The sequence below is a fragment of the Sapajus apella genome, unplaced genomic scaffold (genome assembly GCF_009761245.1).
Source record: "Sapajus apella isolate SASKATOON/1434 unplaced genomic scaffold, GSC_monkey_1.0 scaffold60, whole genome shotgun sequence".
NCBI classification, from domain to species: Eukaryota; Metazoa; Chordata; class Mammalia; order Primates; family Cebidae; genus Sapajus; species Sapajus apella.
The window spans coordinates 665308-691760 of NW_022437000.1; the positions used below are offsets into that span (position 1 = coordinate 665308).

The 26453-nt window shown below is 38.7% G+C and overlaps 1 protein-coding gene across 7 annotated transcripts in view; it reads left to right on the top strand.

Moving 5' to 3' along the window:
* The window catches only part of PCCA (propionyl-CoA carboxylase subunit alpha), a 424770-nt gene that overhangs the window by 99094 nt on the left and 299223 nt on the right, over nucleotides 1-26453 (top strand). For 5 of the 7 annotated variants that reach the window (XM_032246368.1, XM_032246373.1, XM_032246371.1 and 2 more), the window contains one exon: nucleotides 15712-15843. The exons of 1 other annotated variant lie outside the window; for it this stretch is intronic. In XM_032246368.1, coding sequence (XP_032102259.1) covers nucleotides 15712-15843 — 132 coding nt within the window. Of the gene's footprint in view, nucleotides 1-15711; nucleotides 15844-22982; nucleotides 22987-26453 lie in introns of those variants that run through there. One more of the 7 variants, XM_032246375.1, reaches the window with a different exon arrangement.

Below are 26453 nucleotides of genomic sequence, written 5' to 3' on the forward strand. Positions count from 1 at the left end.
GTTGGACTCTGTTCACTGTGATTTTTTACCTCTTCTAGTACATTGACTACTCTTACCATGTATTGTTTTTATTTTTGGTACATGTGTTATTGTTTGTTCTACTAGGCTGTAAACTCCTTGTGTGTGAAAACCATGTCTACTTAAAGCAGCCTGCTTCTGAGAGTGAAAAGGGGCACTAATCAGATAGTACCCTGAGTAATAGATGTGTTCAAGGCTGTGCAAGGCAAACCTGTCTGGCTACTTCCCAGTAATCTTTAGCTTACTGAAAAAGCACGGGCCACCTATACCTGTTTATAGCAGGTGAGATGGACCTGAGAAGGTGATTGAGTTGCAGATTCAAAATACTGGTTTGTGTCTTAGTCAGACTCTGTCACTTGACCAGTCTAATGACTGTGGGCAATTTATTTCATCTTGAAGATCCTCATTTTACTGACATGTTAAGTAGAGATGGTCATTTATTTTCTGCTTAGGCCCCCTCTTTTTTTTTTTTTTTTGAGCAAGAAATAATATTTAAAAGAGCCCTTTAGAGCTGTGAAGTGTCACAGATATTACTATATCATTTTAGAATCAATTGAAGACTTTCTAACTTTGTAAACAAACTTGAATCTGATGACTGAAATGTTAATCTATAAAATTGTTTTTTAAGTAATAAAGTGAGCCTTAATACAATGCTTTGTAAATACTATGAAATAAGCAAGTAAATAAATACTGTAGTTTTTGTTAGTATTACTATATTCCTTGTTCTTTTACTTCGTTTTTAATCTTAGAATTGTTTCCCACTTACAGATAAATAAATGTCAGCTTGGGTCCATCTACTACATCTTATTGTCACTTTCACTTCATTGCATCATTGCTGTTAATCAGAATAAAGGGTAAATGTAGCAGGTTGTAGGGTTAGAGTAGTGCTGAGTATTGTGAGGAATTTTGCTCAAGGCAATTAATTAGAAATCATGATCTCTGCTATTTTAATATTCTGCTCAGTATTTGAAATAAGCTTTATTATGTAGGGTATAGTAAAACATCGCAATTAAGTGCTTAAAACAAGAGCCTCCCAACTATAGGTAGAGCATGCTTTACCTAAACTCTCTTATTTCTACCCAGCAATGGGTTAGAAAATCCCATTGTTGTGTTTCAGAAAACATGAAGTTAAGTAAGACATGTGGGAAGATTTTGACTTGTAAATTTTGAAAGAAATTGAAGAAAATAGAAAAAGCACACAATTCAGAAAATATACAAGGCCAATTAAAAAGTTGTAAAATTAAATTTAATATCTGATCTTCCAGACCAAACAAAAGATCTCTGGCCTTTCACTAGTTTACCAACTTCCTGTTCTTTTCACTCTTAGCAGTTCACTAAGTATGAATGGACTGTGAGGCAAGAGCAGGAAGGGATAGCATTGGGCCTTTACAGCAACAGCCCCTCATGCTAAGTGAAGTGTTCTCAAATTTTCATTTTTTGGCTAAACTGTAAAATTGCTAATTACGTTCATAGCAATTGTAAATTATATTCCAAAGTTTAACTGGAAAAATATTATTTTGCAACTAAAAAGGTACCAATTAATTTTTCTGTTCATGAAACAATAAAAAGAATTTAATCAGGGAGAAATGAAAACAGTTCATTTTAAATATTCAAATTGTAGGGATATAAAATAAAAGCATTTTATATGAGGTATGAAATTACAACTTCAAAACAAATTCCTGTGATCAGTTTCTGTGAGGAGGACCTTAGCAATGTATACCAAATTTAAATGTGAAGCTTCTTATGTTCTTTGTGCTTCATCTTCTTTAAAGAGACATCTAAAAGAAAAACTATAATTTATATCAGTATGTTTCATTAAAGCATTATTGCTATTATTATGTAAAGCAGAAAGAAACTTCTTAAAAATAGCTGAGTGATATATTTGAGAATTTCACTTAAGGAAATTTAGTATTATTTAAACTGATTAACAGTATTTAGCAATGTATTTTCATTAGGGTTCTAATATTAAAGCTAGCATTTCTTTAAAGCAGGGAGGCAAAAATTCATCCCAAAGCCTGTTTTTGTTAACTCAAATTTTCTCAGTGTTATTGCTAAACAAGTTATTGAATTTTCTCTGGGTATCTTCTATATTGCCTTTCTTTGATTCTTTCCAGTGCAACCAGTCTAAGATTTTACATGATAAAGGAGATCTGTGGAACTAATCCTAGAAACCTCTTTCTATTTTCTCACATAACACCTCCAGGCACAGAGAAGACAAAATACTTCATTTGCATTCTTAAACATTAGGAACTCAGAATAAGTCTTTCAGCTGGAAATGTTATTGCATCTACATTTCCCGAAGAGAAAAAGGTTAACAGCCCACTCAGGTTTATGTTAACGCATCTCTTTTTAGTATCCTGATCTGCACAAAGAGTGAAAAATGTTAAGCTTAACCACCCAGTCTCTTTCTTCTTTAAAATCAGTGAGACTCTGGAAGTGGATATCAGTGCTGATTATAGGGAAATAAGGAGAAGAAATCAGATATGCACAAAAGAAATGGAAATGCTAACAAACTTTAATCTTACTTAGTCTTCTAGGAAGAGAAAGAACATTTCCAAAATTAATATAGAATATAGTAATTCAAATGTTTAAAAATAAGAAGTTTTCTCCATAAATTTGAAAAGCTTACCAGGAAAGTACAAAGATATTGAGATTTATAGTTTGTTTGTTGAAATGGTTTTTATTAATCAATACCAAAAACCTCTTGTTTGCTTTAAATACCTTTGTCAGAAACCTGAAACATTTAATAAAAGAAATTGAACAGTTTTCTGACTTAATGTTAGCTAAAAAGTAGAAATGGAAATCATTCAATTGCCAGATATTAAAAAAGTTTTCTATTGCTGTAATGCTCACCATCAGCATAGGAGAAACAAAGTTTCATATTTAACTATAATATATTCCTTAAAATATACTTAAGTAGGAAACTTGACTTCTGCCAACAGTTACAGTGGGGAAAGTTACCATTATTCTCTTTCTCTAAATACTGTACGTAGCTATCATCTGGAAGTAATAGTATTACTTCAGTGCATTGTGCCAGTAGACACTTAATACAGAATATACATTGTACTAAATGAAATCCAGATCCCAGTAATACTGAAAGAGAGACACAGGTTCCTTTGGTTAAACTAAGTCACAGCATACAGTGTACCATAAATTAAATACAGTCTGTAAGTATGTCATTAGATTTTAATTGAACTTGGAATTAGCATCCCAAACAAATTTAAAAACCATGTGGGTTTATAAGTTTTGATTTTTGAATTTTAAAATAATAGAACCTTTGCCCCCTTCCATTACCCATCTTCCATAGTGATCAATTTCCTTTATGCTCTTATCCTAATGAATTACCTAAATTGGGTTTTAATTTATAATGAGCTGATAAAGAAAATGACTCCTCAGCTGTGCGCAGCGGCTCATGCCTGTAATCCCAGCACTTTGGGAGCCCGAGGTGGCCAAATCATGAGGTCAGGGGTTCAAGACCAGCCTGACCAACATGGTAAAACCCCATCTCTACTAAAATTACAAAAATTAGCCGGGCTTGGTGGCATGTGCCTGTAATCCCAGCTACTTGGGAGGCTGAGGCAGGAGAATTGTTTGAACCCAGGAGGTGGAGGTTGCAGTGAGCTGAGACCGTGCCACTGCACTCCAGCCTGGGTAACAAAAGTGAAATTCCATCTCAGAAAAAAAAAAAAAAAAGGAAAAAAAAAGGACTCCTATAAATGTAGTAGGTCAGAGGCTGAGGGCATCCTCTTCTAAGTTATTCTGCCCCTTCCTCCCTTTTTTGATGCCCCACAGTCAGTGTTGGGGAAAGTTAATTAGGATTTACATTCCAGTCTTCTCTAAGGACCTCCAGTGCAGTGTTGACTAGTACCAGTGCACAGCCTTACCCAAGGGACTGGAACTTACTCAGGATCACAAATATGACACTAGGAATGTTTCTCCCCTTCAGGGTTCAAATGTTCTCCTTATTTTTTATTTTTATTTATTTATTTTTGAGACAGGGTTTTGCTCTGTTGCCTAGGCTGGAGTGCAGTGGTGTGAACACAGCTCACTACAGCCTTGACTTCCTGGGCTCAAGAGATTCTTCTGCCCTGACCTCCTGTGTATTTGGGACCATGGCTGGCTAATGTTTTTATTTTTTCATAGAACCAGGTCTTGCTGTGTTGCTGATCTTGAACTCCTGGGGTTTACCGTTTATTATTTTTATTTATATTATATTTTATTTTTTTCAAGATGGAGTGTTGCTTTGTCGCCCAGGCTAGAGCACAGTGGCATCATCTTGGCTCACTGCAACATCTGTCTCCTGGGTTCAATAGTTTCTCCTGCCGCAGTCTCCTGAGTAGCTGGGATTACAGGCACGTGCCACCATGCCCAGCTAATTTTTGTAGTTTTAGTGGAGATGGTTTCACCATGTTGGCCAGGCTGGTCTTGAACTTCTGACCTCAAGTGATCTGGCCACCGCGGCCTCCCAAAGTGCTGAGATTACAAGCGTGAGCCACAGTGCCCAGCTCTTATCTTTTATTTTTAATGATTATTGTTTAAAGTACACGGAGTTCAGGTTAAAAACCAACCGCCAAAGTAGATTTTAACACCTAAAAGCTGGGAGAAGGGGCCTTTCTTCTTTTACACAGTAACTCTTTGGAGTCCAGGTAATAACATGCCCTACATTTCATCCTGGTGCTAAACTGATGTGTTTTTCAATTGAATAAATTAAAGTCTGGGTACTATTGCATAGAAGTACCAGAAGTGGCCTTGTTGGAAACCAAAACTATTTACTTTAAGTAACAAATGTGTTTGCAGGTGTGTCTGCCCCATTTACAGCACAGTGTATAGCTCCTGGCACTCAATACACAGTGTTGCACAGTTTGCCATAGGAGCATAAAGTGGAGGTAGTAGAAGGGTAAGGAGGAAGGAGGGAGGAGGAGGAGTTGTCCCCTGTTCGTTTGTTTATCATTTCATCACTGATTTTGTGGTATCCAGGCCGTTACAGAGCTGGTCTCCATGATACTGGTACAGGTGGCCTGAAGACTTTTCTGTTTTGAAACGGAGTCTCTCTCTGTTGCCCAGGTTGGAGTGCAGTGGTGCGATCCTGGCTCACTGCAACCTCCACCTCCTGGGTTCAAACAATTCTCCTGCCTCAGCCTCCCAAGTAGCTGGGATTACAGGCACATGCCACCAAGCCCGGCTAATTTTTTTTTATATATATATTTTTTAGTAGAGACAGGGTTTCACCATATTGACCAGGCTGGTCTCGAACTCCTGACCTTGTGATCCACCCACTTCAACCTCCCAAAGTGCCGGGATTATAGGTGTGATCTACTGCACCTGGCCAGAACATGGTTTTTCTTTGCAAACGGGAGTAAGATTGAATCTCCGATTAAAGAGTTTGAGTGTTTTGGCATGGTGATGCCGCAGAGATGGACTCTTGTTCTGGTGTCCACGTCCACGTCCAAACAAGTGAAACAAATGTTTTCGTACTTTCCAGTTGCCACATTTAATCTTTAGCACGAGTAAACATTTCACCGTGGTTCACTTTGTACAAAATGAGAATCTTTACTGAAATATCCCAGCCAAACATAAGAATGTACTTGACTTTTTTTTTTTTTTTTAAGCCTAAAGTCCCTGGAAGAGGCTGGCAAACTGGCTTGAGAAACACTTCATTGGCCATGGGACTGCCGAAGCTGCACCTGGTCTGGGTGTTGGTTTCACTCCTATAAGTTGGTGGCTACTCTGAAATTGTTTCCAAAATTTTTATTGGAAAATAAATGGCAGTTACAAGAGAAATACACGAAGCAAATGTATGGCTTAATGAACTGTTATAGGGTGAACAAGGTTGAAATCATGAAATAGGTCCAGACGTAGATGTTTACCCTGAATCCTGGAAGACCTGACTGTGTGACCCATCCCAGAGTTAACCCCAGCTTCTCTCTATACATACCCATTACTTTGGCTTTTATAGTAATCATTTCTTTTCATTTAAAAATAATTTTATTGTCCAAATGTACAACCCTGGACACAATGTTTTAAGTCTTGTCCGTTTATTTTTAAATTTGATGTCTTTAAAATCTTAGTCTGTAGGCTCCACTTGCTTCTTTTTCTTTACAGCTTATCTGTGGAAGAACTTGGGTGTTTGACTTACAGAATTTCCCGTGAGTCTTGAGTTAGCTCACTGCGTGGTGAGGGTGCAGTTCAGTGTTTTCCTCCATTTTCGATGTTTACCACAAATTGGCACTTGGATTCAGAGATAAGATCAGACTTGGGTTTGATGCCTGTGATCAAAACTATAGGAGACACATAATGTCTTTTTAGATTTTTTAAAGATATAAGCAGGCTTTGATGCTTACTGCCCATATCTAGTAATTTATTGGATTATAAAATTTTGATAGTTTAATGCTAACATTTTTTTTTATTAGTTAATTGGAATATATTTAGAAAGAGACCCTTTTTCTCATTTACTGTTTTGTTACCATTGATACAATTCATGTATGAAAAGCAAGATAAGTGCTTAATTCTTTACCTTTATTTAATAGTTTCTGAAGTAATGATTGTTCCTTATCGTCCCTCAAAGTTAACCAGTTTCTTAAAAAAAAAAAAAAAAAAAAAAAGCACATAAAGTCATATTGTTGAAATTACTAGTGAACTCAAGTTGTTCCTCTTTGGTCTGTGGGGCCTAAGTTGACTCACGGGCCTTTTTGACTTGACCTCATAATCTTCTCTAGCTTCCTTGCTAACTGATCTGACAGGACATTCCAGGCCCATGTTTTATGTTTTCTGTTCCAGCTCTTTAATCAGCCATCTTTTCAAAATGCCTTGACTTCTTCTAGTGGTATTTGGAGATCACAGTTGGGGTACTAGGCATGGTCATTGCTACCGATTGGTCATTTTAAGCCTTTTTAGTTACCAGGGCTAGGAAATAAAATATATATTAACAGATTTTTAACATGTATGTTTTATGTTACACATGTACATTGCTTATAATACAATATGTTAACTATATTATATTAATGAAATATATACCATATGAGAATATATTTACTATATAAATATGTTTAAGTATAATGCCAAACCCAACCCAAAATAAGGTATCTATATAAAACAAATTTATGTTATAATAAACATACTGTATTAATAACATATACATTTTTCTCATATGTAATGTATATAATATAATATAAAAATATAATTAAATAAAGTCTACATTTTATATGAGACAAAATAACTCCTGTGTTCATGCAATATTTTCCATTACAATTCAAAATTGCAGAACTTTAACCTCTTTGTTGCCTCTGTGTATCTTCATTCTTCCGGATCAGAATTCTGACTATTAGGGATAGGGGAAATGACAGAATTAGAGTATTTCACAATTGCTTATTTATCTTGTCCTGGACTATACAAAGAGCAATCTCAGGATAACAATATTGATACCACTATCAATATAATTAGTAAAAACATTAAAAAGTATTTGTACATAATCTTCCGCTAACATTTAAAAAAAAGTTGTACTATATATTGTCAGAAAATGTGGATGTTTTATGTAAGGTTTTATAGGTATCTCTCCTTAGCTTTCATTTAGTTTTAGCTCTACAAGTAACTCTGGCTCTTTATGTTGATGTTTCTTTTGTTATTTTAGTTTCCTGAAGCTCTTTCCTAGTACAGGAGTGGGCAAACATTTTTTGTAAAGAGCCAGAGAGTAAACATTTTTGGCTTGGTAGGCCATATAATCTCTGCTACTTAATCGTATTCATGTAGTGAGAAAGCAATCAGAGGCAGTGTAAACTATGAGCATGGCTGTGTTTCAGTTTCATATAATTTTCACATGTAATAATATAATATTAAAAAAAAATTTGCCGCCCCCCAACAATTAGTAAAATATTTTCTAAGATCATGGACTGTACAAAAACAGGCAGTGAGGCTGGGCATGGTGGTACTTGCCTATAATCCTTGTACTTTGAGCTGAGGCGGGTGGATCACCTGAGGTCAGCAGTTCGAGACCAGCTTGACCAACATGGCGAAACCCCATCTCTACTAAAAATACAAAATTAGCTGGGCATGGTGGTAGGTGCCTGTAATCCCAGCTACGTGGAGGCTCAGGCAGGAGAATTGCTTGAACTTGGGAGGTGGAGGTTGCAGTGAGACGAGATCGAGCCATTGCACTCCAGCTTGGGTAACAAGAGTGAAATTGCATCTCAAAAAAAAAAAAACAAAACCAAAAACAGGCAGTGAGTGGGCCTGATTTGGCCTACACACTAATTTGTAAACCACTGCTGTATTGGACTTCTCAGAGTTTATGAGTTCTTGCATGTCGTTACATTTTCTCCTACTTTTATAGTTGCACTGACTTCTGTGGACTTAAAATTCTTAGCTTGCCTCATCATGGTGGCTCATACCTGCAATCCCACCACTTTGGGAGGCTGAGGCAGGAGGATTGCTTGAGGCCAGGAGTTTTGAGACCATTATGACTCAGTCTCTATCTATCAATCAATCAATCAATCAATCAATCAATAAAAGCGGGGCACGGCAGTGCACACCTGTAGTCCTAGCTACTTGGGAGGCCAAGATGGGAGAATCACTTCAGTCCAGGAGTCTGAAGCTGCAGTGAGCTATAACGGCACCCTTGCACTCTAGGCTGGGCAGTTTTGAGTGTTCCCCAAAAGTAAAATAAGTAAAATTCTTAGCTCGTACTTTCTTACCTTGAGTTTCTTACTCAAACAAGTTTATTATTCTATTTTCTTTTGGCACAAAATGTTGCTGTCAAAGTCTGATGATTATTTAAATTTCTCTTTTGTATAAGTTACCCATTCTTTTTTTTTTTTTTTTTTTTCCATTTTCTTTTACTTAAGTAATATTGCTAGAATTTTACTTCATGTGTTGGTCATCCTGGAATGAATTTCTTCTGTCGTATGGTCTTTTAATATGTATTTTTAGTTCAAGTACATTGTTATATATTTTCTTTTTTCTTTCTTTGGTTCTCTTCAAGGATTCCTGTTATTCATATGTTGGATGTTCTTCTTTATCTTCAGTATTTGTCATCTTCTCCTGTGTTGTTTATTCATTGTTTATATTTAAATTAAATATTTTTCTTTTCACTTTGCCTTTCTCGTAAAGCATTGCCTGTTTTCTTTTTTTACTCTTACATTCTTTGTAGCTGTCTTCATTTCTGAAATTATTTTCTTTTTCATTTCTAATTGTATCCTGAGTTCTATCTTCTCATTTCTGAGCTTTTCTAATTCTAATTTATACTATTTTGTCTTTTGTATCATTTAAAAATGTCTTTTAACTTGTTTTGAAATATTCGATGATAGACCAGGCGCAGTGGCTCACTCCTGTAATCCCACACTTTGGGAGGCCGAGGTGGGCAGATCATGAGGTGAGGAGTTTGAGAGTAGCCTGGCTAACATAGTGAAACCCCATCTCTACTAAAAATGCAAAAAACAATTAGCCGGGTGTGTTGGCAGGCACCTGTAGTGCCAGCTACTTGGACGGCTGAGGCAGGGGAATTGCTTGAACCCTGGAGACAGAGGTTGTAGTGAGCCGATACCACACCATTGCACTCCAGCCTGGGTGACAGAGTGAGATGAAAGAAAGAGAGAGAAAGGGAGGAAGGGAGGACAAAAGGAAGGAAGGAAGGAGATGATAGTTTTGATCTATTGTGTTGGTATGTTTTTCTCTTGTGCTTTTTTTCCCCCTACGTGGATGCTATTCTGATCCCCCCACTTTTTTTTGCCTCATAAAAACATTGTATTGGGGCTGGGCTCAGTGGCTCACACCTGTAATCCCAGCACTTTGGAAGGGTGAGGCGGATGGACCACTTGAGGTCAGGATTTCGAGACCAGCTCGGCCAACATGGTGAAAACCCTGTCTACTAAAATTACTAGGCAGGCATGGTGGGGCGCACCTGTAGTCCCAGCTACTTGGAAGGCCGAGGCAGGAAAATCGCTTGAACCTCGGGGGCGGAGGTTGCAGTGAGCCAAGATTGCGCCGCTGCACTCCAGAGTGAGGCTTCGTCTCGACAAAAAAGTTGTGTGGGATTTTACCTTGATAGTTTTATTTTGCTTAGTTTTATGTGTAAAATTAATTTTTCTCTATACTGCTTTTTAAAGAACCATGTATTTTAAAATCAGTGACTCACGTTCAAGAAGTTCAAACACTTGAATAGAGATAGCAGGAAGTGGTTTATTCTGAGGTCTTGAAAAGATGAATTAACCCTGTAATCTCCCCATTATTCTTTTTGATGTTCCTGTTGACATCACTGTATTGACAGTGGGTGTTCTGTTCTATCTGCTACATTAATTATTTTTACAGCTTTCTTTCTGACTCAGTTTATCTCACGTGCTAACTTCCCCAAACCAATCCTGGAACTGGCTTTTTCTACCAGGAACACATTTTTCTTGTAGCATGGAATAGTATTAAAAACTAGAATCTGGATCTTTTGGACAGTTCAGCTGTTTTTCCACAGCTGTCTTTTTTTTTGAGACAGGACCTTGCTCTGTCACCCAGGCTGGAGTGCAGTGGTACAGTTTCAGCTCACTGCAGCCTCTACCCCCTGGGCTCAAGCAATCCTCCTACCTCAGCCTCCCAAGTAGCTGGGACTACATGGGACCACAGGTATACACCACCATGCCTGGCTAGTTGTTATATGTTTTGTAGAGACAAGTTTTTGCCATGTTGCGCAGGCTGGTCTCAAACTCCTGAGCTCCTGCCTCGGTCTCCTGAAGTGCTGGGATTACAGGCATGAGCCACCGTGCCCAGCTCCATGGCTGTCTTTTTCTTCTGACCCTGGTTTTTTAGTTATCCAAGTAGCATGCCTTTTTGTTGTTTTTTGAGTTGGAGTTTAGCTCTTGTTGCCTAGGCTGGAATGCAGTGGTGCAATCTCAGCTCACCACAACCTCTACCTGCCAGGTTCAAGCAGTTCTCCTGCCTCAGCCTCTCCTGATTAGCTGGGATTACAGGCATGTGCCACCATGCCCAGCTAATTTTGTATTTTTAGTAGAGGTGGGGTTTCTCCATGTTGGTCAGGCTGGTCTTGAACTCCCTACCTCAAGTGATCCATCCGCCTTGGCCTCCCAAAGTGCTGGGATTACAGGTGTGAGCCACTGTGACTGGCCCAATGGCTGTCTTTTTCTTCTGACCCTGGTTTTGTAGTTATCCAAGTAGCAACTCTTGGTGAGCCTAAAATGTATACATTTAAAAATCTGAATTCATAATATAGCAATTTACTAACGTGGTATTTCTAAGAACGAAATACGTATTATATATTTTAATTTCTATGGAAGATGATTCTTTCTTTTATTCCTGACATAAAGCCTATTGTAAATTAAATCTTATTTCCCTAACATACTGCTCAAACCCAACCTTTTTCCCCATTGTTCTATTAAAATTTGTCCAGAACCATAAAGTCATAGAATTTAGGAAATGAGTAGAATTTTGGAGCAGTGATTTCAGCTTTTCATAATGTCCTTCTTTCTTTTATTTTGTCTTGCTGCATTGCCCATGCTGGAGTGTAGTGGCTATTCATAGATGCCACCGTAGCACACAATAACTTTGAACAGTGTCTGGGCTCAAGAGATACTCCTGACTCAGCCTCCCAGGTACCTGGGACTACAGGCACACTTGGCTCATACATATTTTTTTAATGAATCACTTAAAAAATATATTTTAATAATGATGAAAATGCCCACTTTTTGTGATCATAAGACATTTATTTGCATTCAAATATTATATGTATCATGCAAGGTAAATTTAAAAAGTACTTTAAAAAGCATATTTTTGGAAACAAGTTTAGTTGTTATGGCATGACAAAAAACTTACAGTGATTAAGGGAAACTGATAATTAGATGGATAACAAAAAATACAGGGTTAACAGAAGAGCATCGAAGGTTGCGAGTGGATAAAATCTGGCCTTTTATTCTAAATCAGCCACTGATGGTGGTCAAGAATTGAAAACGTTTGAAACATGCTCCATCACTTTGCCATTACCATACCCTCTTATCCTGACCTCATCCTTACTTTTTGGTCACAGATTTATGGGAACCAAGAGTCCCTAATGCTGCTTTCTCACTTCGCTTTAATTATTTTTAAATGCCAACCTAGGGAGCACTTCTAAAACATATTGATAAAAAGGAAGTTAAATCATTGAAACATTTGAGTAGTTCTCCAGCATACTACTGGCTATTTTTCTTTTGTTTTGGGTGGGATAAAAAATAATCACTAAATACTTGATGTAAGCTTTTTTTTTTTTTGACAATTTTGCATTTTTTGGGTGAGCAATTTTCTTCAAATTAGAATGCACAAGAAAAATCTGGTTAGTTGGTGTTCCAGGCAGGTCGTTGGGCTCCTGTTAAATCAGAAGTTTTACTGTGTAATCATAATGTATTTTGCATGTTCTCATTTATGTTATTTCTTCAATTCTTTGTCTGCATGGGTATTCTGATTGCTTGATTACATCTGCCAGGCATAGTCATTTTTAAAGCAGCATTTATAATAAAATTTTCAATCTTTGCAAGTAAAATGAGAATACGGAAAGACAATTGATAGTTGAAGCATGATTGTTTCCTTTGCCTTTACTTGGTGTTTGTGGGTTTCAGGTTTGGGATAAAGAGAAATGAATATGATTATTGTCCTGGTCCGACATGATTCATGTAGTGTAGGCCTACGACTGTTATCTCTTCATACAGATCAGCACTTTTTCCTATGTGTTTTACATTTTGGTGGATTTGCATAAGATTTTTTTTCCATGAAAATAAGGTTCTGCTAAAACCAGATACAAATGTTTGATGAAGGGATACTTTATAAGCACTTCTTATTGCAGAAGAAGTGCTTATAAAGTATCCCGCCATCAAGCATTCTTATCTAGCATTCTGCCACTTGTAACACCAGCAAATTGTAGGCATTTATGTTTCTATATTATTTAGAGTCCTGTAGACCTAGCTGTTTTATTGTTCTGGTGTCCTCTTTTTTTTTTTTTTTTTTTGCAGAGTCTCACTGTGTTACCCAGGCTGGAGGGCAGTGGTGCAATCTTGGTTCACTGTAACTTCTACCTCCCAGGTTCAAGCAATTCTCCCGCCTCAGCCTCCAGAGTAACTGGGATTACAGGCACGTGCCACCATGCCCAGCTAATTTTTGTGTTTTTAGTAGAGATGGGGTTTCCCCATGTTGGCCAGGCTGGTCTTGAACTGCTGACCTCAGGTGATCCACCCGCCTTGGCCTCCCAAAGTGCTGGGATTACAGGTGTGAGACACCATGCCAGGCCATTCTAGTGGCCTCTTTATTGAGCCTTCTGGAGTGCTGTCAAAAACTAACAGTTATGGCACTCAGCTTGGTGCTTTACATTATTATTGATGGGGGTTTAGGACATGCTACTCCCACATTTGGCACCTTGGCACATAGCTAAAGGATTTGGAGAAAACAGCAAAAGCATGAAGCTCTCTGACCTTCTCCTGCTCCTTTTCCCTGAAGCAAGTCCTAAGACCTAGGAGGAACTTTCTGACCTTCCCTGAAGCAGGTCCTAAGATGTTCATGTGAGAGGTGCCTTTCCTGTATTTAGAAGAGAGGAGCATCCTCATCCCTAAAGAGAAAACGATGCAGAGGAATCTGAGCACTTCTCCCCAGTTTATTACACGTACCTCTTGCCCTCCACACTATCATTTCTCCATAACTCTCCAGTCCTCGTCAACCCTGTATAAAAACATTCAAGTTTAACAGTTTCTTTGAATTTGCATTTCCTTATACAGGCTCCTGTGTCATGAAAAACTTATATTAAATAAAATGTATGCTTTTTTCCCCCATTAATCTGTGTTTTATAATAGGTGCCCCAGCCATAAACTTAGAAGGGTAGAAGGAAAATACAGTTTTCCTCCTGTACGTTATTTTATTTAATTCTTTAATCAAATTTACAAGTCAGATATTACCTACACTGTCACTCAAAGAAATGGATGCTTTAGACTCAGGGTCTAAAATTTCCCTTTTCCTTTGTGTTGCTTTTGGGCAGGAGAGAAGCATGCATCTTGAATTTAAAGGCATTGGCTTTTCTACTCATTTTCCCTGAATGATTTCATTCACAACTTTTAATTCTGTCCCATATTTGATGCCTTTAATATTCTGTATTTCACCTGGTGTGGTGGCCCATGCCTGTAATCCCAGCACTTTGGGAGGCTGAGGTGGGTCGATCACAGGGTCAAGAGATCGAGACCATCCTGGCCAACATGGTGAAACCCCGTCTCTACTAAAAATACAAAAATTAGCTGGGCATGGTAACGCGTACCTGTAATCCCAGCTACTTGGGTGGTTGAGGCAGGAGAATCGGTTGAACCCAGGAGGCGAAGGTTGCACTGAGCCAAGATTGCGCAACTGCACTCCAGCCTGACGACATAGCGAGACTCCAAATCCAAAAAAAAATCTGTATTTCAGCCTGGACTTGTCTTATAACCTTTATACCTCTATATCTGCTTCCTGAACATGAATTATTGACTATTACAGAGGCATCTCAGCTCAGCATGTGCAAAATTGGAGTCATCATCTCACCTCCTAAATATTTACCTCCTGGTATATTTCTTGCATTTATTCCCTGCTCTACTTCCACTTACTGCTCAGGGTGGGTTTAATCCTCCTGGGTCATGATGGCCAGGAGAGCAGTCCAGGCAACAGGCTACTTAGCTGCCCTGGTCACCAGGAGAACCAACCTCCTTTCCCAAGCCAACATTCATTGCAGGCAGCAATGCTAATGTGGAATGAACAGGTGATGTAAAAGCGATATACAAATATGCGATTTCTTGTTTATAGTAACTCTGCCAAAGTTGTAGGACAATCAGCAGTTAGGCAACTTCCTCGAGGATGCCCAGCATATAGATCTGTTTTTTCCTATTTTATATTTACCTTTAGTTCTTCATGTAATGACCTCATCCTTTATCTCAGCAAACACCCCCATTACTTTTCTAGACCATGCCCTGTAATGACATCATATTTTGTTCTGTCTGTAGATCTATTTAAGTCATTAGCATTTTGTTTATTGTCGTGGCATAAACAGAGAGGCAGACCCATTGTCAGGGTACTCAGTGTGGTTTGTACAGAGTGGTTTTTATTGAAACCATAACTCTACCCAGTTAAATTCCCACTGGATTCTTGACTCATCTTTTGTAGTCACAAGGATGTAAACATGTTGTGCTTTCTTTTATCCATTTCTCTGAGGTGTCAGTGACCTGTTCACATCTCCTGGAAATTGTTGATATCCTGTTATCTTCATCCATGTTATCTCCTATGTTTAGCTCAGAGCTTGGTGCATAATTGGTATTCAGTAAATATGGATATTTGTGTTGTACTAGGCGCTATGCTGCAGGCTATTGAGAACACAGGCATTTATAAGGTGTTTACAGGTGAACTTACTGGCTAGATTAGGTGGCAGGACATTATATACAAATATAGCATCATAAAGTGGCTTTTCCAAAGCACACTGTTAATATCCAGCAGGAGTTTTTCAGTGCTTTCGGTTGTTTTCATTTGACTCAACTTTGCTGCATGTATCTATCCTTGCATGTACTATATGCAATATAGTATTTTAATGTGTTGGCTCAAAAACATGTTGTTTCTGCAATAAAAATGATTAGTAAATATACATATGGGCTTTTCTTTTTATAAAATTGTGACTCCACATCATGCGCCATAATGTTCTTGTTATAAAGTTTGGCTTGTTTTTCTCCACAGGCAGCAGAAGGTGTCATTTTCATTGGACCTGACACACATGCTATTCAAGCCATGGGTGACAAGATTGAAAGCAAATTATTAGCTAAGAAAGCAAAGGTTAATACAATCCCCGGCTTTGATGGGGTAGTCAAGGTGAGAAGCTACTTTAACTTTTATTGTATATGTCTTCAAGTTAAACCTTTTGTCAAAAGTATAAGATAAATTGTAACTATTGCTTTTTTGGGACATATATATACATACATATATATATATACACATGCATACATACATGTATATATGTTTAAAAAATTAGTGTTTTTACTTATTTCTTTATTTCTATTTTATTTTGTGAGATGGACTCTTGCTCTTGTCACCCAGGTTAGAGTGCAATGATGCCATCTTGGTTCACTGCAATCTCCACCTCTTGGGTTCAAGCGATTCTCCTGCCTCAGCCTCCTGAGTAGCTGGGATTAGAGGCGACTGCTACCATGCACAGCTAATTTTTGTATTTTTAGTAGAGACAGGGTTTCACCATGTTGGCCAGGCTGGTCTCGAACTGACCTCAGGTGATCTGCCCACCTCAGCCTCCCAGCGTGCTGGGATCACAGGCAGGAACCACTGCATCTGGCTAAAAATCAGTGTTTTCAACTGGATTATATTGTTATTATTTTCAGAGATGTGGGCCTCACTCTGTTGCCCAGGCTGGAATGCAGTGGTGCAATCATAGCTCACTGAAACCTTGAACTCTGAGGCTCAAATGATTCTCTTGACATGGCTCAAGAACCCCTCCTTCTTTAGCCTCCTAAGTAGCTATGATTACAGGCTCACACCACCACACCTGACTAATTATTTTTATTTTGTAGAGATGAGGGCCTCACTGTATTGCCCAGGATGGTCTCAAACTCCTGGGTTCAAGTGATTCTCCTGCCTTGGCCTTCTGAAGTGTTAGGATTACAGGTGTGAGCCATTGCGCCTGGCCGGCTTGATTTATTTTAAATAGCATTAATTTGAAAGAGTGAGAAACCATTTGAGCATTGTATTTGATGAATCAGCAGTGCCTCAGACTTTCATAGGAAAAAACTTGGTGATTAAAAAATGTACTGTCATATCTCTGGATTGCATTTAATAGTGGTATGTGTTTGATGTGTTAAACATGATTTTCTCTGTATATCTTTATCTCGAACTTCTCTCCATGTGCATAACATGTAAATTATAATCATGTTTCTGGTGAAAGCGATATAGCTATAGATAGCTGTATATTGCAAACATTTAGCAAGGGCATTCTGCAGCTGAAGGCTTCTGAGGGAGAAATGCAGAAATTGGAGTATGCAATTTCCACTTCTCCCATGAAAAATTATTCTGATTTTTTCTAGTTAGAAGAGAGTCCTCCTAGAGTTTTAACTTTGTGATTTGAGTTAGCATGCAGGAACTTTTCATTTCAGCATTTCTTATGGTTTTGTCATTCTGTGTTGTACTGTTCTTCATTGTGCAAGACCATTTCATGCGTTAGAAGACAATTAGGAAACTTTGCCCTGTGGTTAGTAAATATCCTCAGCTTCTTGCCCATATTTACCTGTGTTTACTTTTATCTGTGTTTATACATTTTATTTCTTCCCTCTTGTTAGGAGGAGGAGGAGATGTTCCACATTCTCTCCACATTCCTCCTCCTGTTCTCCAATTGTATTCTTTATAGCCTTCACAGGATATGGTTTTTACTGATTATCTTTTCTCTCTTTTGTGTCTTAAAACTCTCCTCATCTTTTAGCTCCTTTCTATTACCATTGCTATTGAAAATGCTCAGTGAGCAAATGTATTGGTCATTTAGTTACGTGGGAAGAATGTGGTGATGAGATACTCATGATGATAGTCCTCACGGTTTAGTGGGAAAGAAACAAACGTTTCTTCCATTCATAAAGCACCATCACTCTACAGCTAGTTGCCACCTTCTTTCTCTCTTTCCTTATAGAGCCAAAGCTCTTAGAATTGTCCTTCCTTGGGCTGGGCGCGGTGGCTCAAGCCTGTAATCCCAGCACTTTGGGAGGCCGAGGCGGGTGGATCACGAGGTCAAGAGATCGAGACCATCCTGGTCAACATGGTGAAACCCCGTCTCTACTAAAACTACAAAAAAAAAATTAGCTGGGCATGGTGGCACGTGCCTGTAATCCCAGCTACTCAGGAGGCTGAGGCAGGAGAATTGCCTGAACCCAGGAGGCGGAGGTTGCGGTGAGCCGAGATCGCGCCATTGCACTCCAGCCTGGGTAACAAGAGCGAAACTCCGTCTCAAAAAAAAAAAAAAAAAAAAAAAAAAGAATTATCCTTCCTCACTTTCATTTTTCTATCTTTCACTTAATCTTTACTTGCTCTCTGGTTTCTTTCCTCGTTCCTACTGAATTTCTCTTGGAAAGGCTACCAGCAACCTCTTCCCTTTATTAAATCCAATATATAATTTTGAATTTTGATCTTACATCAATCCCTTAGAAGCATTTGAGTCTCTTGGTCAATCCATACTTCCCTCATGACATATTCACTTCTGGCACATTACTCAGTTATAATATTTGCATTTTTTGGCTTGTTTGAATACCCCTTCTTAGTTTCCTTCCTGATTGTTCTTCCTATCTTTGTTCCTTAAGTGGTAGTTTTAGTGTGGGTTCTGAGTAGGACATTTCTTCTTTTTATTGTGCTACCTTGGCCTGGGCAATCTTACTTATTTTCATGGCATCAGTTGCCACCTTTTCTTTTTTATTTCATTATTATTATTTTTTGAGACAATGTCTTGCCCTGTCACCCAGGCTGGAGTGCAGTGGCACAATCGTGGCTCACTGCAACCTCAACCTCCTGGGCTCAAGTGCTTCTCCCACGTCAGCCACTTGAATAGGTGGGACTATAGACGTGTGCAACCACATTTGCCTACTTTTTTATTTTTTGTAGAGATGGAGGTCTCACCGTGTTGCCCAGATGGGTCTCAAACTCCTGGGCTCAGACAGTCCGTCGTCCCTTGGCCTCTTAAAGTGTTGGGATTACATGCATGGACCACCACACTTGGCCAATTGCCACTTTTCTGACCAATCTCAAACCTATGTATCTGTTCTAGATACTTCTTCTGAACTTCACAATTAAATATCCAGTTGCATCTTAAATAGCTCTTACTAATTGATGCCTCTGAGGCACCTTGAAACTAACAAGTCAAAAGCTGAACTCATCTTTCTCCTGAAACTAGAGATTGGTGCTATGGCCCATGCACACCTATTTTTGTAAATAAAGATTTACTGGATGGCAGCCACACTCATTCCTTTACATATTGTCTGTGGTTGCTTTTCCACTACCATGGTGGAATTGAGTAGTAGACTCAACTATGTGGAGTAGACTCAACTACATGGGCCTCACAGTAGACTATGTGACTCACAGAACCTAAAATATTTACTTCCTGATCCATTAAGAAAAAGTTTGCTGGCCAGGCATGGTGGCTCACACCTGTAATTCCAGCACTTTGGGAGGCCAAGGTGGGTGGATTATGAGGTCAGGAGATCGAGATCATTCTGGCCAACATGGTGAAACCCTGTCTCTACTAAAATACAAAAAATTAGCTGGGTGTGGTGGCGTGCTCATGTAGTCCCAGCTACTCGGGAGGCTGAGGCAGGAGAGTTGCTTGCACTAAGAGGTGGAGGTTGCAGTGAGCTGCGATCGCGCCACTGCACTCCAGCCTGGAGACAGAGCAAGACTTCATCTAAAAAAAAAGAAAGGCCGGGCACGGTGGCTCAAGCCTGTAATCCCAGCACTTTGGGAGGCCGAGGCGGGTGGATCACGAGGTCAAGAGATCGAGACCATCCTGGTCAACACGGTGAAACCCCGTCTCTACTAAAAATACAAAAAAAAATTAGCTGGGCATGGTGGCGCGTGCCTGTAATCCCAGCTACTCAGGAGGCTGAGGCAGGAGAATTGCCTGAACCCAGGAGGCGGAGGTTGCGGTGAGCCGAGATTGCGGCCATTGCACTCCAGCCTGGGTAACAAGAGTGAAACTCCGTCTCAAAAAAAAGAAAAAAAAAAAGAAGAAGAAAAAGAAAAAGTTTGCTTATCCCTGCTCTAAACTTCTTATCCTTCATTCTTTCCTGCCTAGGAAGGCAGTGGCATTTTCCACGTTGTTTCTTAAGCTAGAAACATGGAGTAATTCTTAACAAATGCAACTGTGGAAAATTCACCTAGACAGCTTTCTAACCCATTTACTTCCTTCTTTGCCCATGCTAACCAACCCCAAATTCCAACTACCATCATCTAGTCTGGATTACTTCATCTGCCGCCATTTTTTTTTTTTTTTTTTTTTTTTTTGAGGTGGAGTTTCACTCTTTGTTGCCTAGACTGGAGTGCAGTGGTACCATCTCGGCTCACTGCAACCTCCACCTCCCAGGTTCAAGTGATTCTGCTGTCTCAGCCTCCTGAGTAGCTGGGATTACAGGTGCCTGCCACCACACCTGGCTAATTTTTGCATTTTTAGTAGAGACGAGGTTTCACCTTGTTTACCAGACTGGTCTTGAACTCCTGACCTCAGATGATCTGCGTGCCTCGGCCTCCCAAAGTGTTGGGATTACAGGCATCAGCCACTGCATCCAACCCATCTGCCTTCTAATTAGTCTCCTTGTAGTCGTTCTTGCTTCCATCTAATTAATTTTTTAAAAAATTCTTCACCTCAAGCATTTATAATGGCTTTGTGTTATAAACATTGTAATTATACTTTTAGTTATTTAAAAGTGTACAATAAATTATTATTGACTGTAATCGCTTTGTCGTGCTGTCAAATACTAGAACTTATTCTATCTAACTGTATTTTTGTACCCATTAACCCTCCGCACGTCCCGTACCCCTACTCTCCCCACTACCCTTCCCAGCTTCTGGCAATCATCATTCTACTCTCTATCACTGTGAGTTTAACTATTTTAATGTTTAGCTCCCACAGATGAGTGAGAGCATGCCAAGTTTGTCTTTCTGTGTCTGACTTAGTTCATTTAACATAATGTCCTCCAGTTCCGTCTATGTTGTTGCAAGTGACAGGACCTCATTCTTTTTAGTGGCTGAATAGTACTCCATTGTATATATGTACCACATTTTAAAAACCCATTTGTCTGTTGATAGACATTTAGGTTGCTTCCAAATGTTGGCGATTGTGAATAGTGTTGCAGTAATCATGAGAGTGTAGATATTGCTTTGATATACCAATTTCCTTTCTTTTGGGTGTATGCCTAGCAGTGGGATTGCTGGATCATATGGTAGTTCTATTTTTAGTGTTTTGAGAAACCTCTCCACTGTTCTCCACAGTGGCCATACCAATTTGCATTCCCCCAACAGTATATGAGGCTTCCCTTTTCTCTATATCCTCACCAGCATTTGTTGTCGTCTGTCTTTTGGATGAATGCCATTTTAACTGGAGTGAGATGGTTCCTCATTGTATTGTGTTTCTCTGATGATTAGTTATGTTGAGCACCTTTTCATATGCCTGTTTAACATTTGTATGTCGTTTGAGAAATGTCTATTCAGATCCTTTGCCCATTTTAAAACATTGGATTATTATATATTTTTTTCTTGTTGAGTTGTTTGAGCTCCTTATATATTCTCATTATTAATCTCTTGTCAGATGGATAGTTTGCAAATATTCTGCTCCCATTCTGTGAGTTGTCTCTTCACTTTGTTGATTTTTTCCTTTGCTGTGCAGAAGCTTTTTCATTTGATGTGGTCCCATTTGTTTATTTATGCTTTGGTTGCCTGTGCTTGTGGGGTATTACTCAAGAAATCTTTGCCCAGACCAACAACTTAGAGAGTTTTCAATGTTTTCTTTTGGTAGTTTCACAATTTGAGGTTTTAGGTTTAAATCTTCAATTCATTTTGACTTGATTTTTGTATATGGTGAGAGATAATTATGGGTCTAGTTTTGTCCTGCATGTGGTTATCCAATTCTCCAAGCACATTTATTGAGGAGACTGTCCTTTCCCTAAGGTGTGTTCTTGGCACCTTTGTCAAATGAATTCACTGTAGATATATGGATTTATTCCTGGGTTCTCTATTCTGTTCCATTGGTCTATGCCAGTACTATGGTCTTTTGGTTACTGTAGCTCTGTAGTATAATTTGAAGTCAGGTAATGTGATTCCTCCAGTTTTGTTCTTTTTGCTCAGGATAGCTTTGCCTATTCTGGTCTTTTGTGGTTCTATATAAATTTTGGGATTTTTTCTATTTCTGTGAAGATTGTCATTGGTATTTTGATAAGGATTACATTGAATCTGTAGATTGCTTTGGATAGTATGAACATTTGAACAATATTAATTCTTCCAATCCATGACCATAGAATCTCTTTCCATTTTTTTGTGTCCTCTTCAGTTTCTTGCATCAGTGTTTTCTAGTTTTCATTGTAGATACCTTTCACTTCTTTGGTTAAGTTTATTCCTAGGTATTTTATTTTATTCATAGCTATTATAAATGGGGTTACTTTCTTGTTATCTTGTTATCTTCTTCAGATTGTTTACTGTTGGCATATAGGAATTCTAATCCATTAATTCATGGATTAATTCTAATTAATTAATTAGAATTCTAATCCATTAATTACTTTTGCTTGAGTCATCAAACATCCAGTTTTGATCATATGCCTATTTTTAATAACTTTTTAATGACTACTCATTTAAATGTTTTAAATGGTTGGATTTTGCTTCTGTCTTCAAACTGATACTGTGCCAGTCTGCCCGTTGCATTGTATGTATCCATCATACTTGACATCTTTCAGATTCCTGAAATTTCTGTACTTAGTCATATCTGCTTCTGTCTTCATTCCTGATTGCCGCTTAGTCATTGTTTAGGTCTTGGTTTAGATGTAAATTTCTCACATAGGCATTCTTTAACTGTCTTCGTTAGATTAGGCCCTCTGATGTATTTTTTTTTAGGACACTACTTTTAACTCATCACATTTTAAATCATTTATTCATTCATCGATTCAGTAGATGTTTACCAAGTGCACACTATTTGCCTGACACTGTTTGAAGTGCTGTTGATATAGTAGTGAAAAAAGGAGGCTGAACAAATTTTTCTGCCCTCAAGGAGCTTATACTACAGAAGAAGGAAATAGATGATAAACAAATAATGAAACATATAATATGTTCTATCGTGAAACATAAGAGAAAGAGACTGCTGGAGGATGGGGTTCTATTCACAATTTTAAATACAGGCATCTCTTGGTATCTATAAGGGATTGGTTCCAGGACCTACCCCCTCAGATACCAAAATTTATCAATACTCAAGTACCTTATATAAAATGGGGTGGTGTTTACATATATCCTACTGTCATCCTTCCGTGTACTTTTTTTTAACTTTTATTTATTTATTTTTTTGAGGTGGAGTCTTTATTGCCCAAGCTAGACTGCAGTGGCATGATCTCGGCTCACTGCGACCTCCATCTCCCGGGGTTTAAGCAGTCTTCCCACCTCTGCCTCTCAAGGAGCTGGGATTACAGGCATGTGCCACCATGCCCGGCTAATTTTTGTATTTTTAGTAGAAACGAGGTTTCACTATGTTGGCCAGGCTGGTCTTGAACACCTGACCTCAAGTGATCCGCCTGTCTTGACCTTCCAGAGTGTTGGGATTACAGGCGTGAGCCACTGCTCCCAGCCCTTCTATTATTAGAATTATATTATTATTCTAATCTATTATTAGATTACTTATAATATCTAATACAATGTAAATAGTTGTTATACTGTGTTTTAAAATTTGTAGTATTTTTAGTGTTGTATTTTTTTTTCTTTATTTTTCTTTTCATCTGATTATTTTCCATTTGTGATTGGTTGAATCCATGGATACAGAACCCAAAGATAAAGAGGGCCAACTGCAGGTTTAGCAAACCATCTAAGGAAGTGGCAGGACAAGTCATGTTGCTACCATGGAGAAGAGCAAAGCATACTAGACAGAAAGAATAACAAGTACAAGATTGTTGGCTGAGGTTGAAGTGTATCTGATACTGAATAAACAACAAGGAAGCATGTGATTGGAATGGCCAAGGGAGAGACAATTTAGAGATAAGGCAAAAAAGATAATGGTATAGTACGGAGCTCAGATTTTTAGGGCCTTGAAGGCTATTTTAGTATTGGGTAAATACCTTCTTCCTACACTGGAGTGCAAGCTTCTGATGGCAGGGATGCTGCTCTCTTTACTGTATCACATGCAGATGGTTCCTAACATATAGTCAGTGCTCACTAAGTATTTGTTGAATGAATAATATTCTAGGAGATAAGTTTTATGCATATACCCACTTTATACACATTGCCATTTAGTACATATTGATTAGTCACGTCTATTAGAGACACCAAAGAGACCAAAAACCAAGAGGAAAAATAAAAGACAACAGAAACATCTACATATGCTTTAGATATTGGAATTGGCTGAAATAGCTATGATTTATATGTTAAAGAAATTTTTAGGAAATATGGATAAAATAGATAAAGATATAAAGAATTCCTGCTGGGCATGGTGTCTCACGCCTGTAATCCCAGCACTTTGGGAGGCTGAGGCTGGTGGATCATCTGAGGTCAGGAGTACAAGACCAGCCTGGCCAACATGGCAAAACCCTACCTCTACTAAAACTCGAAACAATTATCCGGGTGTGGTGGTGAGCACCTGTAATCCCAGCCAATCAGGAGGCTGAGGCTGGAGAATTGCTTGAACCTGGGAGGCGGAGGTTGCGGTAAGCCGAGGTCACACCATTGCACTCCAGCCTGAGCAACAAAAGCGGAACTCTGTCTCCAAAAAAAAAAAAAAAAATTTCACAAGAGAATTTGAATATATTTTAAGAATTAAATAGAATGCCAGGTGCAGTGGCTCACACCTATAATCCCAGCTCTTTGGGAGGCTGAGGTGGGCTGATCACGAGGTCAGGAGTTCGAGACCAGCCTGACTAGCATGGTGAAACCCCATCTCTACTAACAATTCAAAAATTATCTGGGCATGGTGGCATGTGCTTGTAATCCCAGCCACTCAGGAGGTTGAGTAGGAGAATCTCTTGACCCTGGGAGGCCGAGGTTGCAGTGAGCTGAGATTGCGCCACTGCACTCTAGCCTGGGTGACAGAGCAAGATTCCATCTCAAAAAAAAGAAAAGAAAAAATTAAATAGAAATTCTGTAACTGCAAATATGTGAAAATAAGGACTTTAGATAGACCTTAACATTGGACTCAACCAAGCAAAATGTAGCATCCATGTTATAGCATGTGTCAGTTTTTCTTTTTGTGTGTGTGTGTGTGTGACTGATATTCAATTGTATGATTTCACCACTTAAAAAAAATCCATCATTAGTTGAAAGACATTTGGGTTACTTCCTCCTTTTGACCATTGCAATTAATATTGCTACAAACATTTGTATGCAAGTACAGTACTTGCTTATATATCTTTTTTTTTTTAAGACAAAGTTTTTCTCTTGTTGCCCAGGCTGGAGTGCAGTGGTATGGTCTCGGCTTGCTGTAACCTCCACCTCCCAGGTTCAAGTGATTCTCCTGCCTTAACCTCCCAAGTAGCTGGGATTACAGGCGCCTACCACCACACTCAGATAATTTTTTTTATTTTTTATTTTTATTGGGACAGGGTTGCACCATGTTAGGCTGGTCTTGAACTCCTGACCTCAGGTGATCCCCCCACCTCAGCTGCCCAAAGTGCTGGAATTATAGGCCTGAGCCATAGTGCCTGGCCATATATCTGTTCTTAAGTTATGTGGGATATGTAAAGGAGTGGAATTGCTGGGTCATGTGATAATTCTATGTTAAGCTTTTTGAGGAACCATCAGGCATCCAAACCTTCCTTTTTTTTTTTTTTTCCTGGAAACGTTGTCTTGTTTTGTCACCCAGGCTGGAGTGCAGTGGTGCGATCTCGGCTCTCTGCAACCTCCGCCTCCTGGATTCAAGCAATTCTCCTTCCTCAGCCTCCTGAATAGCTGGGATTACAAGCACCCACCACCACACCTGGCTAATTTTGCATTTTTAGTAGAGACAGGGTTTCACCATGTTGACCAGGCTGGTCTCGAACTGCTGACCTCAAGTGATCCACCTGCGTTGGCCCCCCAAAGTGATGGGATTACAGGTATGCAGGCGTGAGCCACTGTGCTCAATAGAAATAATTTTTCATACTAGTTTTATTTTTAGTGTGTTTTTGTTTATTTATCTAGAGGCCATACATATTTTTCTTTTACATTTGGCTATGAATTTAGGTTTCTTGTATAGTGACTCCACATTCACTTGGAGCTACATCATTCACATTTACTAGTTTAGATTTATTGAGTCAAAGATTACTTTTGAGAATGTCTATGCAGATAGAAATTTGCTGATGGAAATTAATGGTACCAAATTTTGAAATATCTTGTTTTTAACAACTGTGTTAGCAACAGTTTTGCATTGGCAGAGTGCATATACCAATTATAGGTAATTCTATCTTTTAGAAAATGTTTGCTGTTCTTTAAAATTAGCCTACAGCATTTTTAAGACCAAATATTTTTCCTTGGTGACTATATTCCACTTTTTTTCCCGCAAGTAGTTTCTACCAGTTATGGTACAATTTTAGTTTGTTACATTTCTCCTTCAAACCTTTGTTCCTTTTTTATTTGAATATTTAGGATGTTACATGGAGATAGTTTCCTTGTACTCCTTTAAAGCATTGTGTGCGGTACTTCAGTGGTCTTCTGGAACTGTTTTCTTTATGGCTTATTAATATGTCCTTGAATCATCCTTTTCCTTAGAGAGAAACTAATGTAATGAA